At 38.6% G+C, this 17,802-nt stretch overlaps 1 protein-coding gene across 2 annotated transcripts; it reads left to right on the forward strand.

The window, feature by feature from the left end:
• The first annotated feature begins 9,179 nt into the window (after positions 1-9,179).
• On the forward strand, positions 9,180-16,390 carry BTF3 (basic transcription factor 3). 2 transcript variants are annotated; one of them, XM_032474188.1, is made up of 6 exons: positions 9,180-9,336; positions 9,912-9,980; positions 13,269-13,382; positions 13,692-13,893; positions 14,963-15,019; positions 15,945-16,380. In XM_032474188.1, the coding sequence occupies exons 2-6, from the start codon at positions 9,912-9,914 to the stop codon at positions 15,989-15,991; spliced, it is 489 nt and encodes a 162-aa protein (XP_032330079.1). In that variant the 5' UTR covers positions 9,180-9,336; the 3' UTR covers positions 15,992-16,380. The 2 variants fall into 2 exon arrangements, with proteins under 2 accessions (XP_032330079.1, XP_032330074.1); XM_032474183.1 differs by having other exon boundaries at positions 9,225-9,574; positions 15,945-16,390.
• Positions 16,391-17,802: the final 1,412 nt, after the last annotated feature.

Raw genomic sequence — 17,802 nt, forward strand, 5'->3', positions numbered from 1 at the left:
ATCCTAGTTGATAGAAGACAGATGTCTGGCATTTGGTTCTATGACCAAGTTTGGTCACTGTTTTAGAGCAGCTGGCAGCTACGCCTGGCCCAGTCTCTGTGGGGGACAAGGTCTCGACAGCAGCTGTACAACCAGATTTGGGGAAGTGGAGAGCAGCATGAAGTGTTTCACCCAAATTACGCAGAAGAGTTTGGTTGTTTTTTGGTTTGGGTTTTGTTTTTAATGGTACATATTTTTAGCACCTTTTATCATAGAGAAGCAATAATTTTGTTATATTCCAAATTTCTTACACATTTTTAGCATGGAATAATCATCTGTGGAGTACTTTATATTACTAAACTAGCTATTTTTTTTAACATTTTACTTTTAATATATTTTATTTATTTCTGTATTATTTATTTTATTTTGGCAGGGGTGGGGTGAATAACTAGGCTTTTTTTTAAGAGGAGGTACTGGGGATTGAACCCAGGACCTCACGCATGTTAAGCAAGTGCTCTACCACTTGAGCTACACCCTCCCCCTAAACTAGCTATTTGGTTCACACCTAAGCTATGGCTATCAGCTAAATGGGGCTGAAGGCTCTTAAAGCGACTTACTTCACCCTCTTCAGAAGTCTCTATGGATGTAATGAATAGACCAAGCCCATTGAGAAGAACAGCTTTGGATTGTCTGTAGCCAAACTTCTTTGAGAATCCCTCTACCCACCCTACCCCGCACCAACTCCTCCACTTCATTCTGGCACTATTTTTTTTGTGGCTCCTTCCAAGATTAACTCTCTCTTGTTTAACACTCTTCAAGACTCCCCCACTTATTTTATAGTAAGACTCAAGGTCCTTAGCATTGCAACCAGGGATCCTCATAATCGGTCTTTTGTCTTTGTAGCTTTATCTCCTACCACATACCTCCATGCAAGGCTTCAAAAATCCAGTCATTCATATTCCATCTCCACATTTTCTGGCACATTCAAATACCAAATGAACTAGTTACTTAATACTTTTAAAATGGATCAATTTAATTACTCAAATAAGTGATTTTTAAAAAGGAAACTGTATCTCTACAAAAATAGCAAGTTAGTTTCAATTGCTACAAAGTTTTGTTGAATCTACCGGGATAATGCTGCCAGCTGCACCTCTGAGTTTAAGCCTACTCTCTCTTTAAAAGGAGACTATCAAGTGTTACCAACATGTTTCGTATGAGAAACAAAAAGATGTTCTCTTTACAAAAGAAAATGTGAAAAAGAACTGGAGAGTATGATTCTACCACTATACAGTGACTTACCTGACCATCAACCACCTAGAATCTGAACATTCAGTGTGATGTGTCCCAGGTTTTGGGAAATAGCTTCTCAAACTGCTTATAGTTTCTATGTCTTATTCTTCTGTGACTAAACTGCTCTCCTCTAATTCTCACTCACTGGATTTATCCAGCCCTTCAAAATGCAGGGAACTCTTCCCTGGTGTGCAATTCTACGCAAACGGTGATGCCCTTCCTTTGTGCTTCCTCAGCATTCTGCCTATTTCAGAGCACATAACACTCTATTGCAACTAACAGTTTATTTGTCTGTCTCCTCCACTAAGCCAAGAACTTCTTTAGGGCAGGGCTTGGTCTCAGCACTGTGTACCTGAGTCACAGAGTACACATTTATTCCTAGTCACCAGCACAAGTTTATTGCTATACACATGAACAGACAAATAAATAAATGCATGACTCAGTCCATCCACACATCCATCTATAGAAGTATACTAAGACAACTGTTCTCAAATTTTGGTGTGTAATCAGAATTACCTGGGGAAACTTGTAAAAATACAGAGACCTAGGCTCTAGCCCCCAACTGCTTCAGTGAGCTGGGGACTCTATATGCTTCATTAGCTCTCCAGGTGAATATGATACACACCCAAGTTTGAGAACATTTTCAGGTGAGAAAACAAGTTCAGAGAGATTGATCTATTTGTCCAAGGACTGAAGTGAAAGCAAAACTGGGATAATTCACCAATGTTTGTGAAGGTTTTCAATTTAGTCTTTATAATATACATGAAAAGTTTACTTATAATGGAAATATGAAGCTATGGTTCTGTTTTAGTCAGTAGAATACAGATTATATATATATATAATATATATATATATATACAGGATATATATATATATCCCTACCTATTCCTCATTTGTTTGAATCAACAGTGAAAGATGAAGTCTGAAAATTAGCCATGATACTTAAAGCACAGATCATGATTATAATTTAACTAGGATTTAATGTAAATGTCATTTACTTCATGTGTTCAGCAGATCTGAGCTCAAAACAGACTGTATGCTTCAAGAAGACAATAAGGGAGTAAAATATTTTAAATTTTGAATTCTGTAAAACTACAGAAGACTGAAAACTATTACTCTCTATCACCTGATTTACATCTTATATATATGTTATTCTACAGGTGCTTTTTTTCCTAAAGCAGATGCTACAGCCTAGACCTTGGCAGTAGTTTAGATTTTGATTTACTGATGCTATTTTTACAAATGAATCAGAATAAAATTCTATGACAGTAGAGGATCTAGAAAAGCCAAAAGAATTATGAATGCCCCACCTACCATTTTAATACCACTGTATCAGGTTTAGTAGAACCTTCTAAGATGTAGTGATCCACTTTATATTACTAATTTATGTTATATAATCTTTCTGCAGAGAGATCGCAACCACTTGTTTGTGCTGAGCTTGGGCCAGAGTCCAATTCAAAACTTTCTGGTCTTTTACCAAGGGTCTTTCTAGAATCCACATGAGAAAAAAACAAATAAAAAATTCCAAACCCCAACCTTGATATCTACCTTACATCACAGCCAAAAATTAGAGATGGGTCATAGAGCTAAATATGAAAGCAAAATCTACAAGAAACAAAGGAGAATATCTTTATGGGGTGAGTAAAAATTCCTAGGAAGAAAAAAGTACCAATAAATTAAATAGTTTAAAAATGAGTAAACGATTATTTTAATAGTATTACTTTTAATAATATAATTTATTATTTTAACACTTTGCAGTATTAAAGTGATAGGTGGGGCATTCATGATTCTATTTCTCTAAACCAAAATTCTCTATAACATTAAAATATTTTCTATAAACATTAAAATACTTATTCTTTGGCTTTATCTTATATAGAAAATGTTTTCTCATTCACAATACCAATATAACAACTAACAAGACTACTGAGGTTTATATTTTTTCCAGTTCATTTTTCCTTTAAATACATTCCATTAAGTTTGGACAATCTTCCTACTGTGTTCAAAGGTCATTTGAAATAATTCTTTTCTCTATATGGCAACTTTGACAATTTGATATAGGTTAGGGTCCTTTGTTTCCATTTGTTTTCAGTTTTAGGGTTCACTTTTTTATCTTGATTACATTTTTCAATGTATAAAAGGTTCAAAAGTCAAAACTAACTGGAAAGGTATACTCTGAAAAGTCTTACTCCCATTTCTATCCCCTCCACTTCTCCATTTTATTTCTGCTCACACCCTATAGGTTTGTTTGTTGTTGTTGTTGTTGTTGTTATTGCTTAGTTTCTGGTTTCTTATTCTAGTGTTTACTTTGTTACAAAAATAACATACACACATATTCCTATTTTCCCCTTCTCTTAAACAAAAGGAAGCATCTTCTATATGCTATTCCTCATTGTATAGTACTCTAGTGCTTTGCAGAATATATATAAGTTTAATTTGTTAAACTATTTTGATTATGCTCAGAGAGAACAGTTAGAGGTCCATTGAGAGCTAATGGCAAGGGAACTGGAGAGACAGCCCCAGTGTGTGTTTCCCATCACTACCTAGCAATTCCTCAATTCTCAGCAGACAGACCGGGTGTCCTACAAGGTAACTCAACTCTGAAACTATCTACTTGGAGATAGTGTCAGATCCCACAAGTTAAGAGCTTGAAGACCACTTGCCTCTGCCAATCACAACTCCAGCTTGTTACCTGCACTTCTGACCAACTGGCTATTGATTGGAGGCTACCACAACACCCTCCTCAGGTTCGATTAATTTGCTAGAGCGACTCACAGAACTCAGGAAAATAATTTACTTACTAGGTCACTGATTTATCATAAAAGGATGTTACCTAGGAACAGCCAGATGGAAGAGATGTATAGGGCAGTAAGCAGAGGAGTAATATTTGCTATTTAAAAAAAACTGTCTGCTGTGTGGAGCATGAACTGCAGGTGGCCAAGCTGGAACAAGGAGGTAAGTTAGGAGGCTGTTCTGGTAGGAGCCCAGGTGAGTGATGGTGGTTTGGATTAAGGTGGCAACAGTAAATACGGTCAGTGGTCAAAGCTGGGATATATTTTGGAGGCAGGATCGGTAACATTTGCTCATGGATTTGATATGGGAGGTCATAGGAGAAAAAAGGAAAGAGTTGACTTTTAGTGTTGATTTAATAGTGGTTGGGAAATATTGTTCTGACTTAGACATAGTATATTTGGGATGTCTGTTAGCCATCTAGGTAAAGATAATGAGTGAGCAGTTGAATATATTTTTGTTGGTTATCAGGTACAGAGTTGAGATTATCACATTCCCTAGTAGTCAGCAGCATAGTGTAATAGTTATGAGCACAGGTTGTGGAGCTGACTCCCTGTGTTCATATTTCACCTTTCCACTTACCAGCACTGAGGTCTTAGGTAAAAACTACTTATACTTTCCTGTGTCTCAAATTGCTGTTTCTGTAAAATAAGATTAATAGTACCTACTTCATAGGCTCCAATGGGTTAATATACATAAAGCACTAAGAATGATGCTTAATATAAAAGCTATACAGACATTAGCCATTGTTAGCACACCATCATTTTCAGTCCTTGCCAGGTACTCTTACTGAGTTCTTCTCCAGATAACAAAGAATGCACAAATTTTCAAAACGTTTTCTCTATTGAAATATATAAAAGGGTTTTAAAAAAAAAAAAAAAGATGCACTCTGTTCGTGGATGTGAAGATTTGGGTGAATAAGGCAGTTTGGTACTCAGCATCCACTCAATCTTCTTTCGAGCTTGCTTCCTTATCCTACAAATCTTGAAAAGTTAAATACTACATTTCTAGACATGCAGTTAGGGTTCTAGAAGTAAATGACTTCTGCTAATTAGGTACACTTAAATAAGATCTGGAAGGTGGCAAAAGCCTTCTTTCTGCTACTTCGTTTTTTGGCTGGTAAGCATGGGGGTGAAGATAACAGTATTTTCTGCAGCAGCTTTCTAAAGCACAGTAATTCACTTTAAGTACTTGTTACAGTATCATCGTTATTCTTGAATTGGAGCTACAGTAGTGTATTCTTAACTTCAGTAACTCTAGTTGTGAGGTCTTGATTCTCCATCATCCTGATGGGTGGGGGCAGTGGTAGGAGCTCCCATGACAGCTCAGACCGGCAGTATTATCCTGGAACTCGTTCCTGACAGCCCAGGCTAAAGCCCACTCCTCCAGACCTTTAAACAATTTTCTAAACACCAATTCCCTATATTAAATCCCTGTATATTGAAAATAACCAGACCTACTTCCTGCAACTGAATGTAGACTCATACAATAATGAGTAAAGATATAAAAGCTTCCCAAATCAATCACACAATCAATCCCCATAAAATCTGGGGTTTTTTTTGTGTGTGGGGGGGAGGTAACTAGGTTTACTTACTTATTTATTTATAGAGGAGGTACTGGGAATTGAACTCAGGATGTTGTGTATGCTAAGCATGCGCTCTACCACTTGAGCTATACCCTCTCCCCATAAAATTTTAAATAATTGAACAAAACCTAAAATATACATGGCATAAAAGTCTGCAAATACATCAGCTTCAAAAATGATAAAGAAGTAATCACCCTACCATATTAAGAATAATGAGTCTATGTATTAATTTAATAATTGTTGAGGCTTGGGTGATGAAGCTATGAAGGTTCATTATATTATTTTTATGTGCCTGAAGTTTTCCATAATAATGTAAAAAGAATATTCAGTCAGGTGTTCAAAGTTAGGGTTAGAACTATAATCTTGGGGCTTATCAAAATAAAGATAATATTTACAGCCATGGGATTGGGTGAAACTGTTAAGGGAGAGTATATATAGAAAAGAACATGGGACTAAGACGTGAGCATCTCTAATATTTAGAAGTCGGAGGAAGAAGATAAAGCAAAGTAGACTGAAAGGATGCCAGTAAAGTAAGAGGAAACCAGAAGGTGAGTCTAGTGAACCAGGAGGTTCTGGAATCTTAGAGAAGAAAATGTTTCCAAAATGTGGAAGCAGCCAAGTGCATCAAATGCTGCCTAAAAGCTAAAATGAGAACTGAGAATTTGCCTTTGTATTTGTCAAGATGGAGTTTAGGCAATTTTTGGAGAAATTTTGCTATAAAGGGGAACACAAAAATTAAGTAGTGGTTGGAGGGGAACAGAAGTCAAAAGTTTTTTGTTTTGCTCTCTTTTAAGATACCTGATACTAAGGCATATTTAATGTACCCGAAGGATGATCTAGTTGAAAGGGGGAAAACAGATATGGGAGGAAAACAGTAACAGAAGAGTCAAGGTCCTGAATGAAATAAACACAAGTACAAGTAGAGGGACTATTTCTTTCATGTGTAACAGGAGGGAAGGCAACATCTCTAGGTTCAGATACATACAGACGAACAGATATGGTGGAGGGACAATGAGGCTGGTTGTGCTGATTTTCACATCTTTAACTCTCTAAGCCTCAGTTCCCTCACCAGTTAATATAGAATCTATCTCTTAAGATTGCTGTGAGAATTCAACAATCAAAGAGCCAACACTCAATATTAACCCAGTGGATAATTGTCATTAAGACTCCTAGCTCAATTCTTCATTAACTCAACAAAATTATCAATCTCTCATTCTGCATTTAGTAAAATACCACAACTAAAAATACATATGACAGATGTAACTCAATGGGGTTGAGGGTGTCAGAGAAAGCTTTCCTGAGACACTTAGACTAAGAGGTAGACGAGATATAGATGTTAACTTGATAAAGGTGAGGGTATTAGAAGAAGAGTTTAAGTATTAGAAACTAAAAAAAAAAAAAAAAAAAGTCCCTTGTGGTTAGCAGTCAAGGGCCAGAATATGAAGCAACTAAAAGCATGGAAACACTTACCCTCAGTGATTTCTCACTTACCTCTTGTGGGTGAGAATGGGGCTCTTAAGAAATAAACAAAATATAAAATAAATACTTCAGTTCTTGCTGAAGTAAGAAGCAACGCATGGGAAGTCCATCTGAGGGGTGAAAACAATCCATGGATGTTGATTAGACCATAAACCATAAGCCAAGGACTGCAGGTTTCCCCTTTTTGCCTACTCTACTGACAGAGGCCACATTGAGTGCTACGTAAAAGATTCTTAGCTTTGTTCAAGCTCAGCAGTAAAGTGTAGAAGCCAATTATCTGTATTTGCCATAGACAATGGGAGCACGTAGGAAATGGTAGTATGTGAGTTACTCTCTTGCCATCACTGAGCTAAGGTGGCAACTTAGCAGATATTTGGGCGGGGGGGGGGTGGGTGGGTAGGGGGAAATCCCTTCAGTTATTTCTTTTGAAAGATTGGTATTATAAATATTAGCAGAATCAGAATTTCCTGATCACACACAAAATAATCAGGAGTCAAAATCAAAACTTTTTCTTACTGTTAAGGAATCTTTTGTGATTTCAACATAGTGCAAGTTTTGCAATTACAAAACAAGAGAAAAGTGGGAACCAAAGGAAAATAAAAACGTGGAACATTTCCTGAAAACAGGTGAGGTAAATCAGATGGCAGATTACTTACGTAGACGCCTGTATTTACGTAAATACTCAGAAAACCTTGCATGACTAGGAAGTTTCAAATGACCCCAGTGTAACAGAGAGGAAGGTGTGGGGGTGGAATTGTCTGAACAAAGATACACTTTCAAAAAGAGGTGTCTTTCTATATATTTTCTAATATTTTTATAGCACTGTATAGTGTTGGCACAGTCATTTTGACCTTTATCATTCGGACAGTGACCCACATAGCCTAACAGTACAAAATCCCTTTTCTGTAATAAATTTGACTCATATTTAATAATAAGGGCAACATTGTTTCTTGAGAAACTATCAACTGTTACAGTATCCTAAAAAGTTATACAGCATCCTCATCACTTATTTTCCTAGAGTCGTCACAATTTTAACAAATTTACACTAGCTAAGTATTCAAAAACAAAAACATTCATCTTAATTGGAGATAAATCTGCACCTACACAAGGTTGCTTGCTTTATATAAAACGGTATTTTCTCTAGGTTAGATTTAGGACTCATTTTTGAATATGCAAAGGCTTTTTATAGCTAAGACCACAAAAGGCTAATCAGATAGCATTGTGACTTAAATCACCATTTTTAGTATCAGTTGTTTTAAGACTGTCTTAAAGCTTGTCCTAGCGTTTAGAAAATTTTAACTCATACCAGTTTAGCCTCCCCAAACACACAGGCACAAATTCTCTTTTGACTGAATTACTCAGTTAAGAAAGGTAAGGTTTGTTCAACTGTGAACGGCTAATCGTCAAGCCCACGCCAAAAGGTATCAAGGGATCGAGCTTTCTGTCAGAGACGAAAGAAGTGAGGTAATCACGTTCACGGGTGTAAGGCTGCCGGCTAGGCCTGCTGAAATGCAGATTACCCGGTCACATCCAAAGTCGGACTTAATCGCCGGGAGGTGGGGCTCAGGTCTGCACTGTGAACACGCTCCTCATAAATTCTGAAGCGTGGTCCCGCAACCACCAAACCAACTGAAGCAAAATTTTCACAAAACGTCTTGGTAAGGGCTCATTCGGGCCGGAGGGGAAATTCTAAAACATTCCGATAATCACTCCAATCTACACCACCCAACCAGCGGAGAGCAGGCTAAACAGGTGAGCACAATCTAGGCGCCCCAATCGTTTCCGCAAAGGTGAACAGGCCCTTTCTTCCGGGGGTAAAGAACTTGGGGATTGGGCCCGGTGGAGACAGGGCCGACTTACTCAACCCTAACTGCGCCTAAAGGCCCCTCCATGGCCTTTCCCAGGACCATTTGCGGTGCTTCCAGGCCAGTCTGACGTGCGGTCTCGACGCGACCTGTGCTGGGCAGCTAAAGGACAGCCACACGCGACGGTCACGACCGCTTGGCCAGAGCCCGCGCGTGCGCAGTCAGGCGCTGAGCTCGCGGCGAAGTCCGTTTCCTGACTTTAGGAGGAAGTGGGATTGCGTCACTTCCGACCTCCCTCTAGCTGCCATCTTGCGTCCCCGCGTGTGTGCGCCTTATCTCAGCTGGTCTGCCCGAGACCCCCCTGAGCGCCAGCCCTAGTCCCCCGCGCGGCCCCATTTCCTCTCCAACAAGGTACAAAAAGGCTCTGGACGCCGGCGTGGGAGGAGGACGGGAACGGGGGCGGGAAGTGCCCGGAAGGAGCGAGACAGGGAGGGACAGGGCTCAGAAAAGGAAGGCGATGCGACGGACAGGCGCACCCACTCAGGCTGACTCTCGGGGTCGAGGTCGGGCCAGGGGCGGCTGCCCTGGGGGCGAGGCGACGCCGTCTCTTCCTCCACCTCGCGGCGGAACCCGAGGACAGGAGCCTCAGGTACCGCGAGGCTTGCGGAGAGTGGCCGGGCCGGGCAGGCCCTGGCTAGGCCGAGGCCGGGCCAGGGCCGGGGGTGGGGGTGGGGGGCTGGCCGGGGGTGGGTTAGAGCCCTTTTTCTGGGCCTGCAAAGAGGGGGGAGTTTGGGGGGAGGGGGGAGGGAGGCGAGTGCTATTTGGGCTCCCTCAAAACTGAAATTTGGGAGCTTGGCGGGGTGGGTTTGGGATCCAGGCCTCGGCCTGTGTAGGTCATTTATTCTGCTGATGTCTTGGGAAATAACGCGCGTGGAATGCTAGAGTGAACTAGCCCTTTCCTCGCTGAGGGTTTCCTGTTTTTCTAGATGAAAGAAACTATCATGAATCAGGAGAAACTCGCCAAACTGCAGGCACAAGTGCGCATTGGTGGGAAAGTAAGTTTTAAAAGTTTGGGGTTTTTTTTTTTTGGAAGTTTAATGGCTTAGGTTTTTTTCTCTTTTGCGTTTGTAACATTGTTGGCTTGTCACATTGTCTCTAGAGGGCATTTCACGGAGCTAGCAAATCGTGTGGAGGGGTAGCAGGGGAAAATTAGATGTACAATATAGTGTATCAGTGAGACGTGCAAGTTGTATGTTAAAAGAAATAAATGCAAGTGATAATAGGTGAAGAGAAGACTCGAACTGCAAACTTTGCTTTTTATGTGGATATGTTTTCAGTGTTACAGTGTTTTAAGTAGAACAAAAGTGTTTCCTAATTAGAAAGAAAATGTGTCTCTTCATTTAGATCATAATTGTAGGCATTGTATCCGTGACTTGTATAAGGTTGTATAACCTCGGTTATATACAGTCAGTGCTTGGTGGTTTTTTTTTTTTTTTTTCACCCATTTTTAAAAATAACTGAGCTAACCATGAATTTAAGTTTTACCTACCTTTTCAACTTTATGATTCTGGATAATCATTGTACTTAACAGTTGAAGGTTCATTTCTCTTGTAAATTAAGATCTTTTTGTAATCCTTTCTTAGCTAAATGTAATCTAGAGTGGTTGTATATTTTCTAAGATATTTGGAGATGTCATTCTTATGGGTATATTTTAGAATTTAAGACCAGTGACTATGGATTTGAAAATATTGCTTAAGCAGGTATCTTCCCATTTTTACCTTGTAGTTATGCTAAAACTAAGGGAATGAGAGTGATTGGTGAGTTTTAAATGACCAGTTTTGGTTAATTCATTTTTCCTGGTGGCTACTGGTCCCCTTTAAGGAGATTCTCTTTTGAACTTGGTAAGTTTTTAAGTCTCTAATTTGCTTAAATCAGAAGTCCACTCTGGACAGAGGTCTACCTCCTTGTATTTTGCACTGTGTTAGCAGATTCCTAGTATTTAACAAGGTGTGGTAGCCTGTTGGAACAGAGCATGTCATTACTTGGTAAAACCTGTAAAGTTTCCATGCTACAAGTTTATTATCTATTAGTTTTTCCCAACGTTAAGCATTTACCTTCAAGTAGAGTCTACTGTGAAATAGCCAAAAGTTGCACTTAGATTTAAGTAATAAGATGTACATCTGTTAATTACTGACTTTTGCCAGCAGTGAAAGTAGCTTGATTCCTGCCACCCCACCCCCCACCCTGAAGCTGGTCTTCAAGATCAGCACCTACCCATTAACAACAGTAGGTGTTTCTTGTCGTTTTTAGCAGTTGTTAGAAGCTAGGTGAGGCCTTCAGGTGCCAGGAAGACTCATATTCTTTGTGGGTCAGTGTTTGCATGCTCTTTATTGTGGTATTTTTAATCATCATTTCTTTCAGTACAGGTTTCAGAAGGACTAATTTGAATAATGTGCTATGTGCCATCTTTTTGTTGCTACCCTGATCATTAGTTTTTAACTCGTGAAAGACATTCTAGGGTTAAGGAAAGTTGAAGTGTTCTAGGATTCTTAAGGCTGATGTGGGATTAAACTTTAGTTGTTTAGTTAAATAGGAAGTATTTCTGTCATCTTTGTAAAATGGAAACATGTTCTTCACCTCTTAAGAAACCTGATTGTGGGATGTGAAATTAGGTGAATTATTCTTGCCTTGGAGAAATCTGCAAAGTGTTAGGTAGTTTTTAGGTAGATTCTCTAAACCAGTTCTTTTTCAGTTTTTGATCAGAGCATTGATAATAAATTATTTCAGTAAAAATTGAATGTGAAGTGTATGAAATCTATAGAAGGTGGGCTGGTTTTGTTTTTAAAATCTTACAGTGGTTCTTTAGAATGTCTTTGAGAGGATTCTTTGGAAACCAGGTGTCTACATGACCACTTGAAGATCTTTATTCTTAAAGGTTTGGGGTGGGAGGGTTGTAACTAGTATTTTTTGTAGCTGTTGATATTTTCTTCTTTACTTGAGGCTTGACTATACTGGATCCTGAGAGTATAAAATTTAAGAAGTGTAAGGTCATTAGAGGGGAACTTTAATGCTAGTAGGGGAGATAAGTATCTTAAAATAACAACAACAACAAAACTTGTTTCACAGTGTAGTATACATAGTGCAACAGAAACATTTTCAAAATACAGAGATGAGAATGATTTGGTTTGGGGACTTTAATTGCAGTTTAGGGAAAGCACAGGAGAGATGATGACTTGAACAGGATTTTCAAAGGATATATAGAAATTGGTGCAGAGATTGGGGGACAGTGCGGTAGGTGGGTGATAGTCTTTCCATGAAGAGTCTTATGTACCACATAAAGGGATTAGTCTGTATGGGAGGGTCCATGAGAGTGTTACTAAAGAGTTTTTAGCAGAAAATGGGTATCACATTTGCCTAGCTTTGAAAGTTTAGAGGATATATTTGAGAGGAGGAAGATTGGCGATTTGGTATATATATACAAGAGACAAGATTTCCTGAAGCCGAAATTCTGTTTATTCATCAAGTTATTGTGTGCCTTTAGTGAGTCAGATGGCTATACTCAGTACTGGGTTTAAAGCAGCAAACAGAATAGAAGCCCTCAAGGAGTTTATATTCTCGTGAGGGAAAACAATAAAATACATTTGTCCCTTGTAAGTGTTGTGAAGAAAAATAAGCTGGATAGATAGAAAATGATGAGTGTGGGAATTGCTATTTCTCATTGGGTGGTTGGGAAAGGCCATTGATATGGTGACTTAAGAACAGGGATCTGTAGTGAGGCAGGGAGCCAGGTAGATGATGGAAGATGTGTCAAGAGTGGCAAAATAGGGGCAGGGCAGATCACGTAAGGGGCCTGGTAGGTTAAGATAAAAACTTCAGGCTTTACTCTTGGGTGCTGTAGAAGTTTGTATATAGACTCATTTGTGTCATATAGTATCTTGCCTGTGAATATTAATGGATGCTGATTTTTCTTTAATATAAAAACAGAAAAAGTTAAGGTTCCTCGACATGGAGTTTCTAAATGAAGTTCAATTTAGGTTGACACAAGCCACCTCTTGGATCACTTCTAGAACAGATAATGTAGAAAGCAGGACTTTGAAAAGACCATTCCTTTATATCTGAGAAAACTAGAAGCTGAGGAGGATTTGTAGACAGTTCCGTTCATTCCTTTCTTTTCCCTTCCATCAGTGCCTTAACTTGCCTACTCACAGCGTAAAAGTTTGTGGATATGGTAATTTTCTTATACAGATTCACAAGTCAGAAAGGAATTAGAAACTGTTTCTATTTGAAAATGTCTGTTGTCGTCTAAACACGTGCTGTGTTCTTTCTTTTTCTCCCCACTTTAGGGAACTGCTCGTAGAAAGAAGAAGGTGGTACACAGAACAGCCACAGCAGACGATAAAAAACTTCAGTTTTCTTTAAAGAAGTTAGGGGTAAACAATATCTCTGGTATTGAAGAGGTAAGTGTAAAATTTTATTTCTTTACAGAAATAAGATTTGGCTGAAACTATTAATGTTCATGCATTAAATGATTTTTTTTTTTACTCTACTTCCAACAGAGAATTTCATAGCTCTCTAAAATGTGTTTCTGCTCTTGGTATCAGGCAGATTGCCAAGTGTGAAACGATACATCCCAGCCAGAATTTCCCCTGTGTATCATAGTGAAATACTGGATTACCTAGCCAGACTTTAGCTTTTGCTTAATGAAATGTTTGGTTTTAATGGGATTTTGGTGGGTGTTGCTAATTTAAATTTTTTTTTCTTTTTAGGTGAATATGTTCACAAACCAAGGAACAGTGATCCACTTTAACAACCCTAAAGTTCAGGCATCTCTGGCAGCAAACACTTTCACCATTACAGGCCATGCTGAGACAAAGCAGCTGACAGAAATGCTACCCAGCATCTTAAACCAGCTTGGTGCAGACAGTTTGACCAGTTTAAGGAGGCTGGCTGAAGCTCTGCCCAAACAATGTGAGTTTCCTAGTAGAACTTTTTTTTCCCAGGGTTACTGATTTATCAGTAGATTTCTAAGGTTTAGGGTGCAGAGTGGATATGAATATCTTTAAATTTGGAAATGTAAACTTTCCTGTAAAAAATGCTTTTACACTGATTTTAAAGCAAGTGTTCTTAGTGTGTTCAGTAGTTTATTTAGTATACGTTGATCATTATACTTGATTAAGTGGAACATTTGTTTTCTACTAGCTTTCTTGTTTTGGATCAGAGACTAAAAATTTTACCTTTATTAGCAGGAAATGATGAAAATGTTAATTGGGGTTTTTTTTTTTTTTAAATAACAGTTTAGAATTGAAGCATACTATACGTTGTTAAACTTCGGTAATAAGGATTTTGTTCAGGGCAGAAAATTGTGTAGTTGAATAGGTGTACATATAGCTACTTTGTGCTGAAGCCCTCTGAAATTTTGACGAATGGAAGTGTAGCAGCAAGTCAGCTTTACTATAGGGCTTGTTACTTAGTCATCCATGCTCTCCTGGGTGTTGGCTCACTCTACTTCAGTCAGTTTGTGTTTGTTGGTGGGCTTTTGTTTTTGTCACGCTGAAAGGCATAAAAGGTTCTAGAAAGTCTTAGGCTTCCAGAGCTGAGGTGGGCTTTTGAAGGGTCCCACTGAAAATCGTACAAGGCTAAGGGCCAGTACTGTGAGGTCTCAGCTCTCAAGTGTAGTTCTTTCTTGTGTAATAAATGGAAAGTAGAGGCTAACTGGTCAAAGACACTTGTACTTTTCTGATTATTTTACTTTCGCTCCAGTAAAGGTTTTTTTGGTATGTGAGTTTACCTGTCCCTTGTCGTAGGTCAGAGGGATTGAAAGGACGGGTATGGACCCTTTGGTGTGTTGACTGATACTAGTATTCCGACTCATTTGTAGACATCAGACTATCATGTTAATGCCTAGTACTATAGATGAAATCCCAAATGCCACTGTTGTCATAAACCTGAGTTGTAACAACCCTTGACTTTTCATCTGATCTTTTGGTTAGTGTTTATTGAAGACTTAAATGTGTAACATTTACATTTCCTTTCACAGCTGTGGATGGAAAAGCACCACTTGCTACTGGAGAGGATGATGATGACGAAGTTCCAGGTAGGAACGGTCACTTGTGGTTAAACTAAAGAGTCGTAGCAAGGAAGAATGAAGAGTCTTTGTACTATAGGAGAAATTACCTTGGGGGAGGAGGTATAGGGTGAAGTGGGGCAAACAGAGACTTGGCCCTCACTTAGAATGAGACAAAAAAAAAATGCAGTGTTATTCAACTGGGAGTTAGGTTTGTAGGCTTGGCTTTTTTTCTGTTTGGGATCCCAAGAAGTTGTAGGTTTCTAACCTTAAATATTGAGTAAATAGGTATGTATGTTGTGACCTAAGTATAGTAACTACTTAGAGATCACATGACCCTTGTTTCCTACTTGGGGACCCATAAATGTGTGAGAATGCATGGGGAAGTTGTTGAAATATCTTGGGATATAACCATTCTAAAGTCAGCAGAAAAACTCCTTTGGCAGTCATGAGGCATTTTTCTATCTTGTTACTGGACAACCTATTTTACTGTAAAACAAGTATTGAGCAGTAGAATCCCTAGACTCAGAAATATTTCCACTTTGTGTAGACAGGTATCCTTAGGAATCTAGGAAAACTGCAAATTGTGTGCTGTGGCAATTCTTTGGTCCTGTCCTCCATGTAACTAAAATACTACATTGCTTAATTTTAGTTCTTAGGGTGGGGTGGGAGTGGGGAGGTTATATACATACTCTTTAAGCACAATATTTGTCTTCTGCTAATTAATGAATTTCTTTCCTTTGTATTAATTATATGCCAAAACATGCAGTTCAAAGCATGCCTACTAGGTAGTAGTTTCATTGGAAATGAAAACAGGTATCTAAACTGATACTCTGATTTAACACTAGGGTATATTTTGAGAGACTTCCCGTATCTCCTTTTTAAGACCTGATGATTATTTTTGTAGATTTGGCTTTTTCTGAGATTCTACTTTTTTTTCTCGTTTTTTATCTAGATCTTGTGGAGAATTTTGATGAGGCTTCCAAGAATGAAGCAAACTGAATTGAGTCACATTCTGAAGAAGATAAAACTTGAAGAAGTTACTGGGAGCTGCTATTTTATATTATGACTGCTTTTTAAAATTTTGTTTATGGATCTGATAAAATCTAGATCTCTAACATTTTTAAGCCTAAGCCCCTGGACACTGCAGCTCTTTTCAGTTTTTGCTTATATACAATTCATTCTTTGCAGCTAATTCAGCTGAAGAAGCCTGGGAATAAAGTTTGAATCAAAGATTAATAAAGTTCTTTGCCTAGTATACAGTTTTATTTTTTATTTCATTAACACCGATTTGTACACCGAAAGCAAAATTGTTTATAGAAAGCTAATCATGGCATGTAATGTGGCTGAATAATCTTGGATGAAATATGATTAAAGATTTTAAATGACAGTATCATGTAACAGGTGGTATAAAGTTCTTATGTTTGAAAACCTTTTTCTTCAGTCCTCAGGGCTTCATTCATGGTTTATGTAATGGGTGTAATTATAAAATGAGAATAGAATACTCCTTCGTGGGTGAGCAAGGGTTTTTTTTCTCTTCATATTGTCTCTATTGTATACATATACTGAGTGCCTTATATGTATTATCAGACTTAATTTTCTCTCATTTAATCCTCAATTTATGAAGTAGGGACTAGTGGCTCCACTTTGCAGTTGTAACCGAGGTTACTTGAGAAAAGATGAAGTAGTTAATCTCTTAACTCCCTTCTATGTAGGATATTCTATAAGATACCTGGAGGGAAAAAAAAAGTAGTGTTTGTATTAGGATGTCACCTTGTCTGAGATGCTGTGCAAAAAGTATCTGCACATCTTAACATTGTATTTCTTCAAAGGATTTGTATCGGTCCTGTTAAAGTAAACTGCTGCAGTAACTAGGACTAAGGTCTCAATGGTTTACAAAATTACAAAACATAAATTTGGGTTTCCAGACTATGGTGGGTCAGGTTAGGCTCCGCTACATAGTCCAGGTCCCAGGCTGATGGAGCAGCCTCTATCTGGGACAAGAGAAGCTGGTGGGTCATGTGCTGACTCTTAAAGCTGTTACAAGTGTCACTTCTTGTATGTAAGTGGCCAAAGCAAATGGAATGGCTAACCTGTAGGGCAGAGGATTGGAAAGGCTTGGAGTGGGGCCTGAGAATTTGCATTTCTGATATGCTCCCAGGTAATGCTGATGGAGTTCCAGCAGTGATGCTTGGAGTAGCCAATTAGAGATTATCTCAACTCATTCCAAGAGATTGGAGTGACAGTGAAAAGCTGACATGAGCATGTGAAGATGCCACTATCTGAATATCCTAGTTGTTTGCCTTAGGTCTGTACAGAAAAGGGACACTGGCTTCTTGTAGCAGATGCTGACTAAGGTTAATCCTGTTTTGCCTGTACTTGGAGATTTTTATTCCCCAGCAGCCTCTAAAAATGTTACTTCTCTGGTCCATTATTTAAACTGATGTGTGTCAGTGGATATAGTAAGGAAGGTTTTTCTTGTAACATTTTCAGCATCAGGATAGGCAAGGTTAAGCTACAGTTACAAATGATTAAAAAATTTAGTTGCTACAAAGGTTGGTTTGTCAGGTTTGACATTTGTGGTTTGCCTGTGACTAACCTCTCACTGCAACATTTCCAGTCTCAGGACAGGGAAGAGAGATGGCAATGAGCTGGCTCTTCAGACTTACACTGGGGAGTGATGCACATCGTTAAACAATCAAATGTCGGCAGCCAGAACAAGTCATCTGATGGCCCTGAGGATTGAGGGAAGTATAATCCTCTCCCAGAGCAGGATAGCAGGTATTTTTAACAATAATACAATCTACCATATC

Source organism: Camelus ferus, chromosome 3 (genome assembly GCF_009834535.1).
Source record: "Camelus ferus isolate YT-003-E chromosome 3, BCGSAC_Cfer_1.0, whole genome shotgun sequence".
NCBI classification, from domain to species: Eukaryota; Metazoa; Chordata; class Mammalia; order Artiodactyla; family Camelidae; genus Camelus; species Camelus ferus.